Here is an 18,032-nt window from a genome sequence, read left to right as displayed (position 1 = left end):
GCTCCGGGATGAAAGCGGTCTCGGGAGATTGGAGTCTTCGAGTGAGGAGAGCCTGAATGGCGGTAGGGAGATAATCGAAATGTCAACCCTTTTCGTCGGGTTTGTTTTCGGAATGGGACAAGTCCGAATTATGCAACTAGTGTGGTGCAGAGAGATTCTGAGAGGTCTTTAAAGTGTTGGAGGTCGTAAAAACACAGGCACCATCCATTTCCATTTCCAACTGTAATCGTGAGTGATAAGAATGTCAACAAGGTTAGCTCATCATTAACGGGCGCGATGCAACCGGTTGGATGGCGCTATAGAATACCAAATCGCGGCTCTAAATGCACCCGGCTTGCCCGATCTGTCTTCAAGACATGTCGCCCGGCCTTACAATTCTACACTGGTCTGCTCTACCAAGAATTAACATTCCGTTCAATTGACCGTACGCAGAAGCCTCGAAAGAGCAGCGCTAAGCACATAAAATGTTCCCCCCTTCTCACAAAAGCGTACGCGATAGGGAAGCGATCGGAACGAGCGGACATTCTTTGCACCCAATTCCTTCCTGACTGATCATCGAGTGACAGCGTGAAATCCACTTGGCTCTTGGCTGCGAATAAGACAACGATCTGAATAAATTCGAATAAATTTGCTTTCTCTCGCCAGCCGGACACCGGGAGCTGGTAGGCAAACCGGCCGTGTTCCGTGCTGCGAACAGTTCAGGAAGAATAGGGTCCCCAAAACCATCACCGCCACCACCGGTCACAGTTCAAACAACTTCAATTGAGCCAATCAAACGAGCGAGATGTGTGTGTGTGCGATGCGACGGTCGATTCCGTTGCGTATTCGCGGCTTCTTGGGTGCAATTGGGACAGCCGTGCACAGCAATTCTTCCGGAGCACATCGGGGAAGCAGAACGGGGGCATGTGAAATTGTCAGCTTAAAACCATAATAATTTAACTGATTACCACTCATCACGATTACGATTATGGTGGCGTTTTGGGGCGAGTTGGGTTTTCTGCTCCGAGAAGGAGTTGAAGCAGTAACGCCACATGCCGGACATCTTTAGAGGGTGACGAATTAAGGCCAACGGTGGTGGGATTGCTTGGTGGGAACTTTAAACTGGGGACCTAGACATGGGGGTTTTGGTGTCGTTTTTTTTCTGCTGTCTTGAACTATCCGGACATTGGTTGGAGTTCTAGGATGGGACAAGGTCCAATTGAACGCATTTTCAATAACAATATCCAGAGCTCTGACTCTTCCGAGTCCGATGCGTCGGGGTGTCTTTCGTTGGACCACTGAGATGCGCACACAAGTGGACCAAGTGCAGGCGTACCAGAGTTCAGCGTTGGAAAGAAAACAAACAGCACCACTCGACGAGGAGCAGTTCGTCGTCGTGTCGTGTTTCGGACGTGCATCCGAGCCCTGCCCAGACTCTCCTGTCCGTTTGTCAAGTAGTTAAATAATGTATGTAATTATAGACAACGGAAAAGAGGCGGAGATGCACGCGTGTGTGTGTGTGTGGAGATGAAAGCGGTAAGCTGTACGGGTGAAAGTGGCCTGGGTCCTGCGCCCAAGGCTTCCGAGGACATCCATACATTTTCTTCCCAAAAAAAAAAAAAGACAACAAGGAAACGGGCGGAAAACGGAGAACTGAGAGAAAATCCTGAATAATCATCATCGTGCCTGTGTGGTTGTATGTGACAACGCTTGCATTTGGTGCGTGGTTGGTTGACGGAACTACTGTGTGCAGTGAACGGGCATGAAGGAACTGCAGATGGAGAAAAATAGTCCTAAGAAGATGAAGCATTACAAAAAACCCGAACGGACAAAAAAGATTGAGGAAGCGGGCGAGAGGAGTACCGGCCAGGAGGGACGCGTTTGTTTACAAACGCATCCTGCCGGTGCGGATCTTAACGAACTTTCCCACGCATGTGTTGGCCCATGGCGGCCATGTGGATGAGTGGATGGATGGTGCTTTCGGGAAAGCGGTGCGAAGTGATGGCGGATGCTGGCGGGTAGGGGACTGCACCAGTTTAAACATGTGCGCAGTTGGGCACACTATGTGACATCCTTGACGGGGTCGTGCTATTTTTTCATGCCGGTGATCGGCTTCTGGAGGAATGTTTACAGTGGAAATATTGTCACTGTCACTTGAAGGTGGTGGTTGGATGCGAGCCTGATGTAATGTTGTGACTGAAGTTTGGGTTTGGTAAAACATTGCTATAGTTATATTCGTCCTGGTCCTGTTGTACTTCTTTATCCTTCCAATCTATTAGTTTCTTTAAAGATTCCTTATCTGATTTTTGAGGTCGCCAAGTCCTCTAAGACCTCTGGTAGAAGAGCTCCACACGGCAGGACCGAGTTTCAAATTCCTTCCCGAACGATTTCAAGCTACAAAATGAACAGTTTTACAAGGTTGCTAAAAACCAAACCCTGGATACGAATGAGAAAACCTGATCCAGTCGGTTGGCTTAACCAGCTTGTTATCGTTTAGAATTGTTTCGGTTGTTTTGTTTGACGAATGAGCTTTACAAACTTTACCACACGCCTAGCTGTACAATATCGATGTTTTAAGTTTGATTTAGTATGGAGCGGAGAATAGAAGTGTTTTTCAAATCATATGCACGTGTTCACAACATATGCATCGATTTAACTACAATCTAAACCATTAACGATTTACAGAGTTGGCGAGAAAGTGGCAGTAGGTACAGTGATGGACAAAACAATAAGACAATCATAATATAGTTTGGTACACTATGTGACATCATTGTAAAATACATTGCAAGAGTAAGCAGCTACAATATTTTATTGTGTAAAAGTAAATTTTCTATAAATGACTGATTCAGCTTTCATGTGCAGCCTCAAAATGAGGTTCTTCAAAGTGATATTGATAAAGTTTCTCTTCGGTCTGGCTTACTAGTCTTATTAATACCACTTTGTTGGATTGTCAGTCCTCACTGCGGAAGGAAGATCCGCGTGGAGTTTGATCCCCAGTCCTGCCAGTAGTCTCGTTAGGGAATAGGGGCTTTATGCAATCACTTTTAGATCAGGAAGCTGAAGATCTACTGTTTCTGGCTGCTTAAGCTTTTCCGCTCCAACTGATACTAACAGGAAGTTAAAAGGGAAATAGTTATGGACAAGTATGAGCCACATCAAATAAGTTTTAATTCTAGGGTTGCTAATGCCGTACCAAGAAGAGCGAAAAGAAATATTCCAGCAAACAGCTTCATCATGACAATTTACTATCGAACAAGGAACAAACCAATCGCAATTAACGAACAAGGGAAGTAGTTAGAGAACGGTTGCTTAAGTAGCGATAATCTGAAAAAGTGGTAGTTTTAATAAAAATAGTTGATTTTTGTTGATTGGATTGCTCCGGTTGTAGGATGATTTCTTTTGACATATGAAGTTGTTTGAACATTCCATTTGAACACATTCCTAGTTTTACAATGACTTTATCTTAAAATGAATTTCGTATGGGATTGAAATTACAGTGCCCACATTAGATCCCTTAGAAACCCTTCTAAGTGATTAGCTCTTAAGAGTTAACCATAATTTCGGGTGGGATCATGATGAAGTTATTTATTCCGAGCTTCAGACTAGATGCTAATGAACATTTTCGAACAGGAAATTAGAAGAAACAAAGTCTATATATAGTTTTAACAAGCGAAGCAACGAAAGAAGTATATTCCTTCCCGACAACAAGCACAGAGGCATAAGTGCCTGCTAGTATGCAATCTCAATGTATTTGCCTACAAAAGCTTCGGCGATTCCTTGAGGCTCATATCTTTTGGGAATTTTGTAGTTGAATTTACTAAAACGAGATTGATCATTCGCCAGATCGTCAAATCAAAAGTGGTGAGCAATGTTTTCTGAATTGTTGGTCCTATAAGCGTCTAGCATCATTTTAATGGGTTTTCCATCTCGTGAACCAAAAGAGGGTTATAAGTAACATTGGTACCTAGCTTATGCAATGTAAAACTCAACAACCCCTATAACAACACGATCAAGAACCTCCCATACATGTTGGAGCCGATCCAACAACAACACCTAACACGATGATGCCCATTTGCGCCCAATTGGTTTTTCTTCACCTTCACGCAATCTCTACGCAATAGAAGGAAGACAGGTCTACGATTGAAAAAAGGCGCAATGTTGCGAAACCATCGAAAAACACTTTTGCGACCTACCAAAGCCAGCCAGCCAGCCAGCCAGCCCAGCCAGCTCCAGCTAATCCAGTCAACTGCAGTGTGAGCCTCTTACGCGCTTGCAGTACGCTACGTCAGGCGCTCACGTCAGCTTAGCCAAATCATTACGATCTCGGATGCGAAAACCGATCCATCCGTGAAAGGTGCTCATAATTTCCCCCTCTCTCTCTGGGGTGTTTTTCAAAGATAGATATCATAACAGAGCAAAAAAGCGGCTTGGAGAAATAAATAAAACTGTTGGCCTAGTTCCGCTCTGCGCAGCCTACGCAGCCTGGTTACCTGTCACATACGCCACGCACGCTAGTTGTTACCGCATCAGGCACACGCGAGGAAACCAAGAGTGAAAGAGTTGCTTTGAAGTTGATCAGCGCAACCAGCTCCCGAGTACGCATGGTGGTGGTGGTGGTGGTGGTGATGCGCTTTTTTCCACCCGGTTTCGTGCGAAACCAGCCCGAAGCCCAAACCTCGTAACCCACTGCCGCGAAGCTACCACGACAAAAACCACTTTCTTCGCGTGGCAGGGTTCCCGAAACGACGACTGGGTGCGATTGCGTGAGAGCTTACGCGTCCGCCAGTACAGCGCCAGGTCGGGTGGAGAAGGACGTCGGGGAGTGTGGTGAAAACTCTCACCAGCTGGCGCGAAAAGAAAGAGAACAGCACCGATCAACGGGCCACGGAGACAATTGGGCGGAAAAAGTGGGCTGCATTGAATTTGCCGCCTGGTTGCTGCTGCTGCTGCTGTTGTTTTGGAGCACACTGTAACGTCGTGAGTGTGGAGCGATATTACGTCATACCCGACAAACGATCATCTGCCAGTATTGCGGTGGAGTGTTTATTCGCCCTCCCTTCCCCTTCTACCTCATCTCCTTCCCTTTCCCCTACTAGTGCTGGATGAAAGTGGAAGTGGAACGGTTCGATCGAATGTGCGATCCAGCCGGTTTGTGGGGTTATGAAATCGGATGAGGAGCAATGAGAAAAAAAAAACAACACTTCTTTCACTCGAGCGACTCCGCAGACTCTCGAGATTATCTTTAGTGTGCCACCGGGTTGATCTGGCAGAAGCGTGGCGTGGAAGGTGTTGTTTGTCTATTGTTTGGGTTTTTGGTTCCGTCGCACGAGACCCGACCAGGAAAATTCGAGTTGTTCGAGCTGCATTGGAGTTTGGAGCGAGATGGGGAGCATGGAGATTACGTACGAACCGGTTGGGGGAGCGTTACGGAGTGAGGTTAATAGCAAAAACTCACCAAGAGTTTGGTGAGAAAATGGGGGAAATGAAGACATCATGTTTAATAATTATTGTTGATTTTTTTTAAATAACAGAGCCACCAGCTTGTATGCCACTGTTACGAGCATCCGAAGCACATCTCCGGAATGTGGGTTCGTTACTCGATAACTGCTTTATTAACAACCATGCTGCTTCATTTACAGGGGTTTTATACTTCATTTATCAGGACGCTCAAGGTCTACGGTGCTTGGGTCTGGGGTAGGCGTAACCGCGCTCGCCAATCCCAACAGGGCTGTAATTGATAATAAAAGTGGATTAGATTGAGCCAATAGGGAAATAGTAGTAAACTCTAAGACTGGTAGAGGCGTACCGAGCAGTGCGAAAAGAAATACTTCACTAAATATTTTCATTGTGGAAAGTTGATATGGAACAAGACCAAACCCAGTCTACGAATGAGGGAAGCAATTTCAGTTCGTCGACTTAAATAGTAGATGATTTACGGAGTATTAGTAGAAATTTTTATTAAATTGAAAATTTGTTTGTTATCATTGTTGATATCCAGCACTGAAGTTATTTTGTGGTGGATTTAGTATGGAATTTGCTTTGACCATGCAATATTGCATTTAACGCTTCTCTTACCGGGGGTCTTATAATGAAATAGTTGAAAGAAGTTGAAAAATATTGTTATTCAAAAATTAATGGTTTGAATTTATTATATGGGTTGGCTCGATAATAGTTGCGATAGCAGTGCCGGACTTCAAACAGGAGGACTGGATTTGAAATCCCATCTTGACCTTCGCAGAGGTCGTTAGACATAAAAAAAACAAAAAGAACGTTTAAAATATTCAAAATGACTGTGTCTCATGTTTTATTGTGTAACCTATTTTAGGGTATAACGTCCTTTGGCTATCAAAATTCATCAAAATGGTATACAGGATAAAATATTTGCAATAGAAACATAAAGCGCTCAATTTATTTATTTAAACCGAAACCAATGGTCCACAAATTTGCTAACTTAAGCTCTGATCTCTGTCTCGCTTATTTTTGTGCGTTTTACAATACATTCGTTGGACACTTTTTAACAAGGCCGAGGGCATCTGTACAAGGGAAGAAGGAACCCTGCAAATAAGAGAGGTGTGTAAATTTGAAACCGATTTTCACTTTTGCACCTCTTCATCGTACACCCGCATCGATAGGCGGTGGTTCAACTGTTTCTGTCACGGCTGCAAACTTTTCTGCCCCCACCAATCCCAGCAGGGCTGTAAAGAAAAGATATGGAAAAATAAACTAACTATTAGCTAAATAGGAACCAATCCAGGGATTGTCAAACGTGTACCGAATAGTACGAAAAGAGATGTGATCATTAAAAGCTTCATGTTGGATTAATAATTCCAAGACCAATCTACGACTGAGGAAAGTTGTTACAGGTTGGTTGCTTAAATAAGTTTGTTTGTTGTTTAGTTGTTTGTAAATTGATAATTTGTTTAGTTTCGTTTAAAATTGTTTCGGTGGTTGGTTCTTGATTCGAATGCCAGTCAAAAATTGAAGAAAATTTGTGTCATATTTCATAGTATCTTAATAAATTTCAGTGTTTCGTTTAGTACCTTTAAGGTTTTGATCGTTAAGAATGATCTTGACGTTTAAAAATGAGCAGATAACTCTATATTCATTTTCCTTGCTTTCTCTTTCTTTCTAACTCATTCTCTTTCTCTCTAACTATCTCTAACCCGCTCTTTTTCTGCTTTAATGTATGTGGGATAGTGTAAAAATATACATGTCTGAATTAAGCACACACTAAAATAAGTACAATCGGGCGATTTTGGTCTAGTTACTCGACAAATGCTTTATTCGCAGATAAGGAGTATCCAAGTCTTTGCATGGTTCTAGGCAGGGTGTTTTTGTAACCATTTCCGCACTCACTAATCCTAACAGGACTGTAAAGAAAGATATTTATTAATAATTGTAAGCTTTTCGAAATCAAATTCGGCCACCGTTAAACACGTACCGAGTGATGCAAAAAGAAGTAGCTCAGCAAATAATTTCATTCTGAAACAGTTCCAGTACCAGAGAACAGAAATGTTGGTTGCTTAAGTAGCAGAAAACTGAAGCAGGTATAGCAGTTGTGTTCGGAATTGATTATATATTTGTTTTCGTTACGAATAGTTTCGGTTGAAAGGTGATTTTCTTTGACGAATGAGTAGTGGAAAATAAAGCTCATGTTTAGTTAAACAATGTTGAATGAAATTTAGTTAAACAACACAGATGAATAAACAATCGTTCACATAAGATAGAAGATAACAACTCACTTGCTAATTGTTGATAAGCGAGATGCAGTCGCGAGTAACCAATGGCGCAGAGCTAAACGCTTGATAGCAAAACCCTGCAAAATTGTTATCGACCACAAAGTATTCTCAACTGACACATGTCAATGTACTGCTCATATCTGGTTAATGTTTTAGACTCTGAAAGTGAAATAAAGATTGAAAATAGTAAAATCAACAGTATTTTTAAATTCATGGAGCCTACATTGTACTAGCAATTATTTAAATGAAAAAAAATAATTAAAAATTCCAATAACTTTATTTAATGAAACTTTACTGTCAATTCAAACGTTGGCCTGACGTTGGTCAAATCAATCTGGCTGCTTGTATCGTGAAGTAATTCAGTGTTAGAAAATTCTCGAGGCGAATTATTGCCCGTCTTCACGCGGAGGAGCACCAGTGCATCGACGAACCAAGTTCTCGTGCGGTTTCAGATTATCATAGCTTTCAAGCTTGGCCGCTACCATCTTTCCCGACAGGGCTGTAAAGCAAGATTTTGTTCGGTTAGTATGAATCAAATTAAATAAGCGTCTAGGATCGTTAATGGCGTACCAAGAAGTGCAAACAGAAGTATGTAAGCTAATAGCTTCATTGCGGAAGGATGCTGTTGTACCAGGTTAATTAGGATGAAACCCAAAATCTCGCTTACTAATGAGAGAAACAGTTCCGGGTTGGTTGCTTAAGTATCAGAAAACTGATGTAGTGATAAGTAAGTATTTCGTAAATTTATTACCCTTTTTGTTTTCGTAATGAATCGTTACTTGGTTGTACGGTTTGATTGTGAAATGAGTTGTGGAAAATCCGATTAAACTAGCATCAATCAACGAATGCGAGAAGCAGTAGTCAGTCTGGCTATATTTGTAGTAGAGGAGACTTTTTTGGAAGGCTCAGCGTTTGTTTGATTTCGTAAATTTTTGTGGAGATTGTATGGCTATCCTTTTTTTTGAATAACAAACGAATTATAAAAATGTTTCGCGAAACACTGCTAACTACCATGAAGCCTTCGTTGGTCATGCTTGAGGTTTCAGACTATAATTCGAGACCAACGATAGAACGGAACGTGGAACAAGTCCGGAGGACCTAGCTCAGACGTTAAAAAGGGGCGTCAAATGTCAGCTGACCCGTCAGAGGTTGCGAGGGGCCTAGTATTTTGATGAGCTAGGTAGTAGTCTCAGTACGCACGAACGCCTCTGAGACATAAACTGAGTAAAACAGCTTACGTGATCTTTCCGAATCGAGATCTATTGTGAAGCGAATCAGTCTCCTCAGGTTGTGCCAGGACATCACCCAACTTTGTATTAATTTTATGTAAGGGTTTTTTTCTGTTCAGATTGAGATCATTCAAACTTGCTGTCTAGTTTCAGTAATATTTGTTTTTAAACAGTCCATCTATTAATCATATTTTTATTGAAAGGTTTATTGGCTTGGATTCAACTCCTAGCGCCGACAGTCAGTGGTGTTCTGCTTAGCGAATGTAACTAGTGGATGGACCAGTGTCGCTACCACTATCCACTATAAACGCCCTGCCACGGCGGACAGAGTGCCGAGGCGTTTGTTTCCTTATCGATACATTTGGTCGTTTTCCACTGAAAAAAAAAGGTTTGCGGGTTAATGTTTTAATCGAATGCTTTTTGCTAGTTTATCCGTCTTACAAAGGGTGGAATCTTCATTGCCGCAACTACAGATCCCAACAGGGCTAAAGAACGATTCATTGGAAATTAGTGTTTGCTAATCAAAATGTACAGTAAAATAAAAATGAAGGGAAAGTTTAAGGTTGAGGTACTTACCAAACAGGGCGAAAACTAACAATTGAGTGAGTACTTTCATTGTAGCGATCGATCGGAACACCAAACCAATGAACGAATGAGGGAAGCAGTATCGGTCAGCCTACTTATGTAGTGAAAGAGGCTGTTTGTTGAGTAGTACATTGTTTGTTTGTTTTGGTTAGAATGGTGTGTCGGTTGTACGGTCATCCTGTTTGACGGATACGATGTGAAAAATTAAGAATGTTTACTTATTTCGTAACGAATAGATTCAATGCGCAAATGGAAGTATAGGCTTAAACATATTGAATAGTTGATATTTCGTAAAGAAAGATTTAAAATGAACAGTCCCTAGAACGATTAAGCATCAACGAGAAGCATAAAAACAGTGTCTTGATCAGATTCTGGGATGCGATTCCCTTACTGAATCTCTATCTGGATCAGGAGCGCTAGGATAGAAATCTTCTTGGGAGCGATTTCCCCTATTGCTTAGTAGAATGATTGCACTGAAGGCATTGAGTGGTCCGGTGTACAGGCCTGTAGCGGTAGCGCTCTTCAGACGGCAGGACCGAATATCGAACCCCGTTTGAACCGTCGTTTACTTGTACTGCTTGAACTATCCAATGACACTTTAATTCAAGCAACAGAAGCCATAAATGAAAGACCATCAGAGACCTCATGAGCTTGCCGTGTCAACGAAGCAGAACTACTCAAGGTATAATTGCTTTAAGTGTTTAAACTGATCAAACTAAACAAAATTTTTTAAACTAATTATTGAAATCACTGCATTTATTACACAAGTAAGTTCGTTTCACAGACTTCCGGATAATATCAGCATTCTTCCCATATCTGCCACACTTATCCAACGGAGACAATCCAGTGCCGCTAAACTCATTTATAAGGCGTTACTGGGTTACCCTGTGAAAGAGGTTAGATTTTTTGGACACAATGTTAAATCGATCTGATGTGTCGTATGCAGCAAACCGTACATCATCATCAATCGGTTCAATTGGAGGAGGATCCACCACTTCCGTGACGCCCAGCATTTTCCCAGCACTCGCTAATCCTACAAAAGCTGAAAGAGAGATAACGTACATAAAAGCTAGCATAGTTTTGAAAAGTATTACAGCATTGCTTACCAAGTAGTGCAAACAAAAGGGCCAGATTTAAGAACTTCATTGCGAGCAGTTGAAACACCTTTACTGAATGTTTCCTGATAAAGCACCTAGTATTTATACATTTTCCTAAGTGTTGTTGGGCAAAATCTATTGCTTGGAAAATTGTGTGTATGAAATTGGGGAAGCGTGCGAGAGCGAATTGATTCGTTCATACTTCAAGGTAATTTATTTGAAATTATAGTGTACAGCTTTGCATCATCTGGCGGGTATCTTGAGCTCATTCCAATGTCGAAAATAAGTTTTTAGTTTCTTTTCTTTTTCCTTCACTTTAGATATGAAAATATTGAGTTTTTTCTTAAATTATTTCAAGATTATATTAACGGTCCAACCCTCTCAACCCGTCTCAGAGAAGTCTTAGATGTATGCTTCATCTTGCTCCGGATCGATCACAATACACGATTAAAATGCTCCAAACTTATTTATGCATTTCACTAGATGACCCTATAAAGCGCCATTTATTAACAGTTTAAATATTTCTAACTTTTTTAATACAACTCACATAGTCATAATTAAATGATTCCTTGGCACATGACTGACTGCAATTAAGGTAGGAAAATACTCTACAAGCATTTGAATTCGTAGAAATGTTCTCAATAAATTTTGACGAATGGAACGAGACTGAGATCAATCTAGACACGATTCTTATGAGATTATTTAGGCGTCGCTAGAAATTGATCCTAGAACTGATGTGGTTTTTAAAAAATAAAATTTATTTCCTTCCGCTTAAGTAACATCACTTTAACTGTGGAGTGAGTTTTTCCTTCCGGGCATGCTGTTTCTTTTGTTGGCTTGGTGCTTGATGTGGCTTCGTGTCCGTTGGAGTTGTAGGTTCACAGAAATGGTCACACATTGCTACATCAGCCTGCGTGCGTTATGATTAAAGTGTTAAGAGGGTAACTGCACACGAACTTGTAATAAGACTTACGATATCATCCGGGAAAGTTGGCAACGCTACAGAGCCCTCCGAAATTTGGCCTCTCGTTGATACAACAAGTGCTGTAAAGCAAAGATCATAGAAGTAGTTTAGTCTAGCTATGATGAGCTTCTGTACCAACAGTTCGTGCTTACCGATAATTGTGATGAGTATGATTTGCGCTAAAAAATTCATGTTAGTGTGTCTTACTGCCTGGACGATTGAGTCCAATAGACGGTACGAATACTGATATTTGAAGGAGTGTTTAATTCCCATTTCATTGCTTATTATTTAGACTTTACACTTGGTTATCTTAGGTGACTGGTTTAATCGCATATTTAATTGATTTTATAGTTTGTTTTTTTTTTCCATTTCTAAATATTACTCATCAAAATAGTTGGAAAACAATTTATTTACAGATTAAACAAATTTTTCAGGGTATTTGTGTCACATTTTGCACCTTTTTACTCTGTTGTAACACACTTACTGATGCGGAGTGCTAAATATTAATATAGGCACCTTATTGCAGTAAATTGAAAAATATTGTATCTGGGTCAGTTGAGCCGGTCCCGTTGCCGAGGCGATAACGGCGCCGGTCTTCCTCTCGGTAGGATCGGGGTTCAAATCCCATCCAGACCGCCTCCCCCGTACCACAGGGCTGACTACTTTGCTACGAGTAAAATCGAGTCACAGAAAGCCAGAAATGGCAGGCCGCGAGACCTCTCGAGGTTGTAGCGTCAAGGAAGTAGAAGAAGAGGAAGAAGAAAGTTTCACAACGTTCCTGCAAAATTCCACTGTCTATTTTGAAACTTTCCCCCCAAGTGATGAAACTATTCCGCTGCTTCATTTTTTTTCAAACTCATTTATTCTGTTAATTTGAGGACATATTTTAGTGCAATGATTAAACGGTTATCGGGAAGAGCCGCATATGATAGGATCGATTTTGGGATTCGCTGGGCCGATGATCATAGCGAGGTCGTTCTGGGTCACTCAAACTGCGAAAGGGGTACGTGGAAAAAGATGAAAAACATTTTTTTTTGTGTAAAAAAAGTAAAAGAAAAGTTTTTTAAAACATAACATCAATTACCTTGGGCTTCAAGATTCGGAGATGCTAAAGTTGCCCGGAACGTGCAGTATCTTGCCACCTACTACCCACCTTGTTCCATCTCTTAGTGATGGATCTGCAAACGGAATGAATGATTTTAGAGCCAACATTGGGTGCAATAATTAAAATATAAAATGGATTTTTTTTAAATTCTTACTCTCTTCAGGATTTTCAGTGCTCTGGCCTACGAGAAGGAAACGAGAATATTATTTAAATTAAAGCACTCAACTTAGAATATTATTGACTGTTTGAAAAATGCATTACCTTGGTATGCTGCTGCAGCAAATCCAACTACAGATGGGCAAAAAAAAAGAAAAAAAAAAAAAGTTACTCCACAATATGGTGTGCAGTTGGTGTGTTAACTACTGTTCCGCTGCTTACCGATCACAGTGACGAGCAGCAGTATCAGTGAAAATTTCATGTTGCTGTGGCGATTTCTGGCTTACTAGATTCAATCGAAGGTAAAACACACACTGCTGTGCTGTAGCTCTGCCGTTCGATTGTCGCTGTTTATATATAAAATGTAGCTGAAGAATGGTTATCGTTGCCACTGGTTGCCACCCTGCATAACGAATTTCGGTGTGAAACGATAACAACATACATGTTGCCCACCGATAGCAATTATTCGATCCGGTACATGTTAGACATTTAACGGGTTGTTTTATTTTACAACTGTGATACTTATGAAGAGTTTGAATCACTTGTGTGCAGGGGTTTCCACTTAAAAATTTACTGCCCCTTTGTCATCAGTGAAGCCCTGTAATTATAAACAAAAAACGTCCAGGGTGCGTCCCCCGCAAAATTTTATTGGATGTTCACTACACTGGAGTTCCATCTAGCGGAGGACACTTTGCACTGGCTCCAAGCTCATTTGCACATTTCCCTATCACAATAGGAGGAGGGTCCACTTTTCCCGTAACACCGAGCATTTTCCCGGCAGTTGCTGATCCTACCAGTGCTGAAAGAGATGTTGTACACAATGTTTTTATGCTTTAAATAAGTTGATTTAAGCTTGAAGTGTTGCTAGTATTGGATAGTTAGCTTGAAAGCTACTGGGAGGCCTAACTTCAATGAATTGAGGACTCTGGGCTCTTCTTTTTTTAAGTGATCAAGTCTCTTGAACTATGCCCTTTGGACTAGGCCCCTTGGGCTAAGCCCCTTTGGGCTTGACCCTTTGGATTAGGCCACTCGGAGCAGATCTCTTTGACTAGGCTCCTTGGACTTTTACTCTTGGGCTAGGCCCCTTGCGGTCTTTTGAATTACTTCCCTTAGACTAAGCCCTTCAGACTAGGCTCATTCGTCTAGGCCTCTTTTACCAGGCCCCCTTAGATTAGACCCCTTGGACTAAGTTCCTTGTACAAGGCCACTTGAAATAGGCTTCTTGAAATAGGCTCCTTCGACCAGGTCTCTTAGATTAGGCCCCTTGGGCTAGGCTCCTTCGACTAGGGCACGAGCACTAGACCCATTGGACTATGCCCCTTGGAGCAGGCCCCTTGGAATAGTCCTAGTACAAGAGGCATTCTTCACCCTAATGACCTCTTTGATCTCATGAGCTAACTCTTCGCACTCTTCAAACTTTTCACCCTCAGGAGGCTTCACCTCTCACACGTTAGTGTTACTTACCAAGCAGTGCAAAAATAATCACTTGTTTGAAGAGCTTCATTGTGAAAAGATTCTTTCGGGGATTAAAGACTAGTGGAAACAAAAAGAAACCAGTAAGATTAAAATAGTTAGCTTGAAACTTTCTGCTTAAATAGCCAATAGCTTTAACGGGTGTGCGTTTGATTGATTTTCTACGAGTAAAATGTTTTGCTTTGCGAAATGGGCGTTTAAAATTTAAAATAACATCCTTGAAGGATTTTTATTTGCAACCAAATTAAAGGTTAGCTTTAGCTGCTTGCTTATCAGTCACTTAAATCACTTAACGGTCCATAGTCTAACGCCGTCGTCTATAGATCGCAAACCCCGGCCTTTCTCAGGGGTACATCAGGGCCATTACTCCATCTCATTTTCCTACATACTTCATGACATGTCTCAAAGGCGTATCGTCAGGTGATCTTCAAACCAATGATGGCCATGTCATCAGCTTAAACCAGCATCTTGATTCACTTATAGAAGTTGATCTCGAATATTACCTCTTCCAAGTCTGGGGTGATCTTCTCAAGCAGTAGAGGTAAGACATTGAGTAAAGTAGTATATGGGACACAAACCGTTAGAGCCATGATTTCTTAATAGTAATTTTTATTTCTTATTTTCACACTCTTTACTTTTTTATCTCTTAGCACCAGTCGCAGTAACGTTTGCCCCTGGATCTTTTGGAGAGGTTTCTACATAAAATTTAAAAAAATAATCAAGTACAAGTTAATGAAATCCTCTAATTTTAAGATACCGGTTCATTAGATAGCTCTTCTCTCTCTTACCTGCACCTGAGCAGAAATTACGGAAGGTGTCGGGATACTTCCGCGCCACAACAACTCCCGTCACAACTGGCAAAGAGTAGATTAGACGAATACTTTTATTTAAGTTTATAGTTCTTAAGTTTTAAGAAAGGTTTCCCTACCTACTTGTGAGAGGATGAACAGTTTCATCGACAACTTCATTGTTTCTGTCGATCTTTAGGGCACCGTTTTGCTGTTGATGTGTGTGGTTAACGCACTGGAGCAACTTCCAGAGCTCAGTGGGTAATTTAAAGCAAATTATTTTACACTATGTGTCGATAAGTTGTGCTTTAACAATTTGTGACTAATCGAACATAATAGCGTGTTGCCTGTGTGTGTGTGTGTTGCAAGGTTGAATAACAGTAGCCGATAAGGTTTAGCGTTCAATTTTGCAATGTGGTAGATTGGTGATAACAAATAAAGCGTTACACTTTATGTTCGTGTGATATAGTTTTTAGCTTAACAATTTGAAATATTTATATAAAAAATAGCTTGTGATATAGTTTTAAATTAAGCAACACTTTGATATCTTAGGAGGCACTTTATTTACGAGACAACCATTTCTGTGAACATCGCTGCACAACGATCTCCTAATTGGACATGCTACTAAGGTTTCCAAATGCCTGTAATGTCAGCTTGCTTCATGTCTACGAGAGAGAAACAAAATATATGCTACTGTGAGATATTCCAACTTTAAATCTTTATTTTATATATTAAAAACATACCTTCGTCTATGTTGAGCAAAATAATGTGAATCGGTATTGCTGAGGAAATTCCGATCACAGCTGAATGTGTAACGTGCAAAGATGAGAAAAACATGAAACTATTTGGCTCAGAATACACTTGTTATAGGATGTGATTTGCTGTTTACTTACCAAACAATGCAAGGAGAAGCACAATCAGGAGGTTTGTCATGTTTCGTAACTTGTTCGATTCAACAGAGACAGCAACAGAAGAAAGGTGGCCTTCGCTTTTTAAATGAAAATCCTCTAAAATGAAGGGAATATCCGTGTATCATGGAACGAAATTGTTGTGCTTTCGGTTGTTAAACTATAGAAATTAGAATTTAAAAAATCCGAAACACATCGAATCCAGTTTGGTATGGTAATTTTTATTTGCTCAAACACGCAGAAAGCCCGAAACTCATGAACGAATTTTATTGACGCTTAAGTGATGCACTCTAAACGCTGAACATCGGCCTCGTCGGTCTGTTTGGCGGTGGTGTAGCAGTCCGCCAGCATTCTCTTTCACGTCCAAGTTTCATGCATAGCTTCTCATACACGGCCTGCGGTGAAAGAAGGTGATTTTAGGTATTTGTGGACAACTCTTTGTAATAATTTTTATTTGCAACTTACCACATTTCGTGGAAGTGGTTTCTGCGATGCCGTTTGCCCCATCAGAGCTACAAGCAATGCGAATAGGAATGTTAGTATGAAAAACTTCATGCTTCTTATGATGTGTTGCTTTAGAGAGGGCCAATAAGCGTCTGGATGAAAGAAAAATCCCAATGGTTCCTGCGATCTCTTGAGCTTTTAAAGGAAATTCTTCCCTTATCATTTGCTAGCTTTGAGAACGTATGAATAACAACAAGAGTGCAGCCGGAGTTCGATTTGCCATAGTGCTTGCTTTTTTATCATGAGCCTGTACTAATGTTAAGAATGAACGATGTACTTCAGGTATCGTTTCGTGTTTTTGCTGTACGACAACACTAAACAATGGTGAGCAATGCTTACCGGCTTTCCCACCGTACAAGTATGTTATCGGTTACAATCATTTGCTTGAAGAAAATGCTGTGTAAAGAACTTCATCCACATAAATAAAGTCAAATTTTTTAGTCCGTGCACGGTTTGTTAAAGTAGTAGCTTTTACTGGCATTTTGAATCGTTCAAACGCTGTATGGCTCCATAGCCCTGAGGCTCAGCGTTCGATCTAGCGCACCCAAAGGGCGTGAGTTCGAACGACATCTCTCTCATCCACTCTTTTCCATTATTTTTCTGTTTCCTTGTCCTTGTGGCTTGTCCTGGGTAAGTTCACTATTATTGCCAACCGTGCAAGTAAAAGTGTTTGTAAGTCAAATTTAGAATATAAAGCAATTTTACAACAATTTAAAGCACAAAGAAGACAAATATTTCGTGCATAAAACGAAAAGAACAAGTTTATATTTTATTGGGTGAGAATTTCAAATTTGTGTTTTTATTAACTTAATGTTTGTCCCTGATGTTGAGGCTTTACGCCGTGCTGTTTTTATTAATTTTTTTATTATCATCAAATTTGAACAATTTAGAATTGAAAACCCAACATTGTAATATCAACTGAAACGTTTATCATTTTAACCTTGGCGTCGCCTTGTCGTTGGTGGACGCACGGTTATCCAACAATCCTTATCGAATCCAAACTTGAGACATAAATTTTCATACGTTGCCTGCAATGAAATGTATCGGAATAATGTTAAACTAGTGCATCCAAGTTGCTACTAAACAGTTCCTTGTATATCTTACAACTTCATCCGGAGGTGGACTGGTCAGCGGGTAACTGGAGCATAGTCCAATTAGAGCAGCTACAGAAAGATGAAGTAAATTAACATTATAAGACGTTTAAAGCTTTGCGATGAGTGTAAGAAAACAATAAACTTACCAAATATTACAAAAAGAAAGGTTTTAACTGGAAAGTACATGGTGCGTCTGAGTGTGTGTTGCTACTCAGAGGATCTACAGTCGTCTAGCAAAGGGTGCAATAGGAAACGGGAGCTTTTTAAGGGAAAATTCTATCAAGCTTTTTTAACCAGCATTGAAGCTACATGTTGTAACATTAGCTAAGCATGTTTTTAATTAGTAATAGTGCTTGTTTTGCTACAAGGAGCTTAGCTACAAAGTGTATTTGTTTTACTGCCTCATATATT

General features: G+C 40.7%; 1 protein-coding gene and 4 long non-coding RNA genes across 6 annotated transcripts; all 5 read right to left on the bottom strand.

Annotated features, from left to right (window-relative positions):
- Nucleotides 1-5,520: 5,520 nt before the first annotated feature.
- On the bottom strand, nucleotides 5,521-5,904 carry LOC118510830. Its single transcript, XR_004906078.1, has 2 exons — nucleotides 5,786-5,904; nucleotides 5,521-5,707 (listed from the first exon to the last, which is right to left on the bottom strand). It is a non-coding gene; the product is annotated as an uncharacterized LOC118510830 (long non-coding RNA).
- Nucleotides 5,905-7,005: 1,101 nt separating this feature from the next.
- Nucleotides 7,006-8,438, bottom strand: LOC118510829. The gene is made up of 3 exons (XR_004906077.1): nucleotides 8,289-8,438; nucleotides 7,421-8,217; nucleotides 7,006-7,349 (listed from the first exon to the last, which is right to left on the bottom strand). It is a non-coding gene; the product is annotated as an uncharacterized LOC118510829 (long non-coding RNA).
- A 1,819-nt stretch (nucleotides 8,439-10,257) lies between these two features.
- LOC118510828 lies at nucleotides 10,258-10,748 on the bottom strand. Its single transcript, XR_004906076.1, has 3 exons — nucleotides 10,639-10,748; nucleotides 10,489-10,574; nucleotides 10,258-10,417 (listed from the first exon to the last, which is right to left on the bottom strand). It is a non-coding gene; the product is annotated as an uncharacterized LOC118510828 (long non-coding RNA).
- A 639-nt stretch (nucleotides 10,749-11,387) lies between these two features.
- Nucleotides 11,388-11,995, bottom strand: LOC118510827. Its single transcript, XM_036053148.1, has 3 exons — nucleotides 11,746-11,995; nucleotides 11,603-11,673; nucleotides 11,388-11,539 (listed from the first exon to the last, which is right to left on the bottom strand). The coding sequence occupies exons 1-3, from the start codon at nucleotides 11,864-11,866 to the stop codon at nucleotides 11,411-11,413; spliced, it is 321 nt and encodes a 106-aa protein (XP_035909041.1). The 5' UTR covers nucleotides 11,867-11,995; the 3' UTR covers nucleotides 11,388-11,410.
- A 2,974-nt stretch (nucleotides 11,996-14,969) lies between these two features.
- Nucleotides 14,970-16,088, bottom strand: LOC118510826. 2 transcript variants are annotated; one of them, XR_004906074.1, is made up of 5 exons: nucleotides 16,009-16,088; nucleotides 15,859-15,918; nucleotides 15,256-15,780; nucleotides 15,116-15,181; nucleotides 14,970-15,022 (listed from the first exon to the last, which is right to left on the bottom strand). It is a non-coding gene; the product is annotated as an uncharacterized LOC118510826 (long non-coding RNA). The 2 variants fall into 2 exon arrangements; XR_004906075.1 differs by having other exon boundaries at nucleotides 15,260-15,780.
- Nucleotides 16,089-18,032: the final 1,944 nt, after the last annotated feature.

This window comes from Anopheles stephensi, chromosome 3, assembly GCF_013141755.1.
Source record: "Anopheles stephensi strain Indian chromosome 3, UCI_ANSTEP_V1.0, whole genome shotgun sequence".
NCBI lineage: Eukaryota > Metazoa > Arthropoda > Insecta > Diptera > Culicidae > Anopheles > Anopheles stephensi.
Note: the sequence above shows the minus strand (reverse complement) of the source record. Positions and strands in the feature narration are given on the sequence as shown.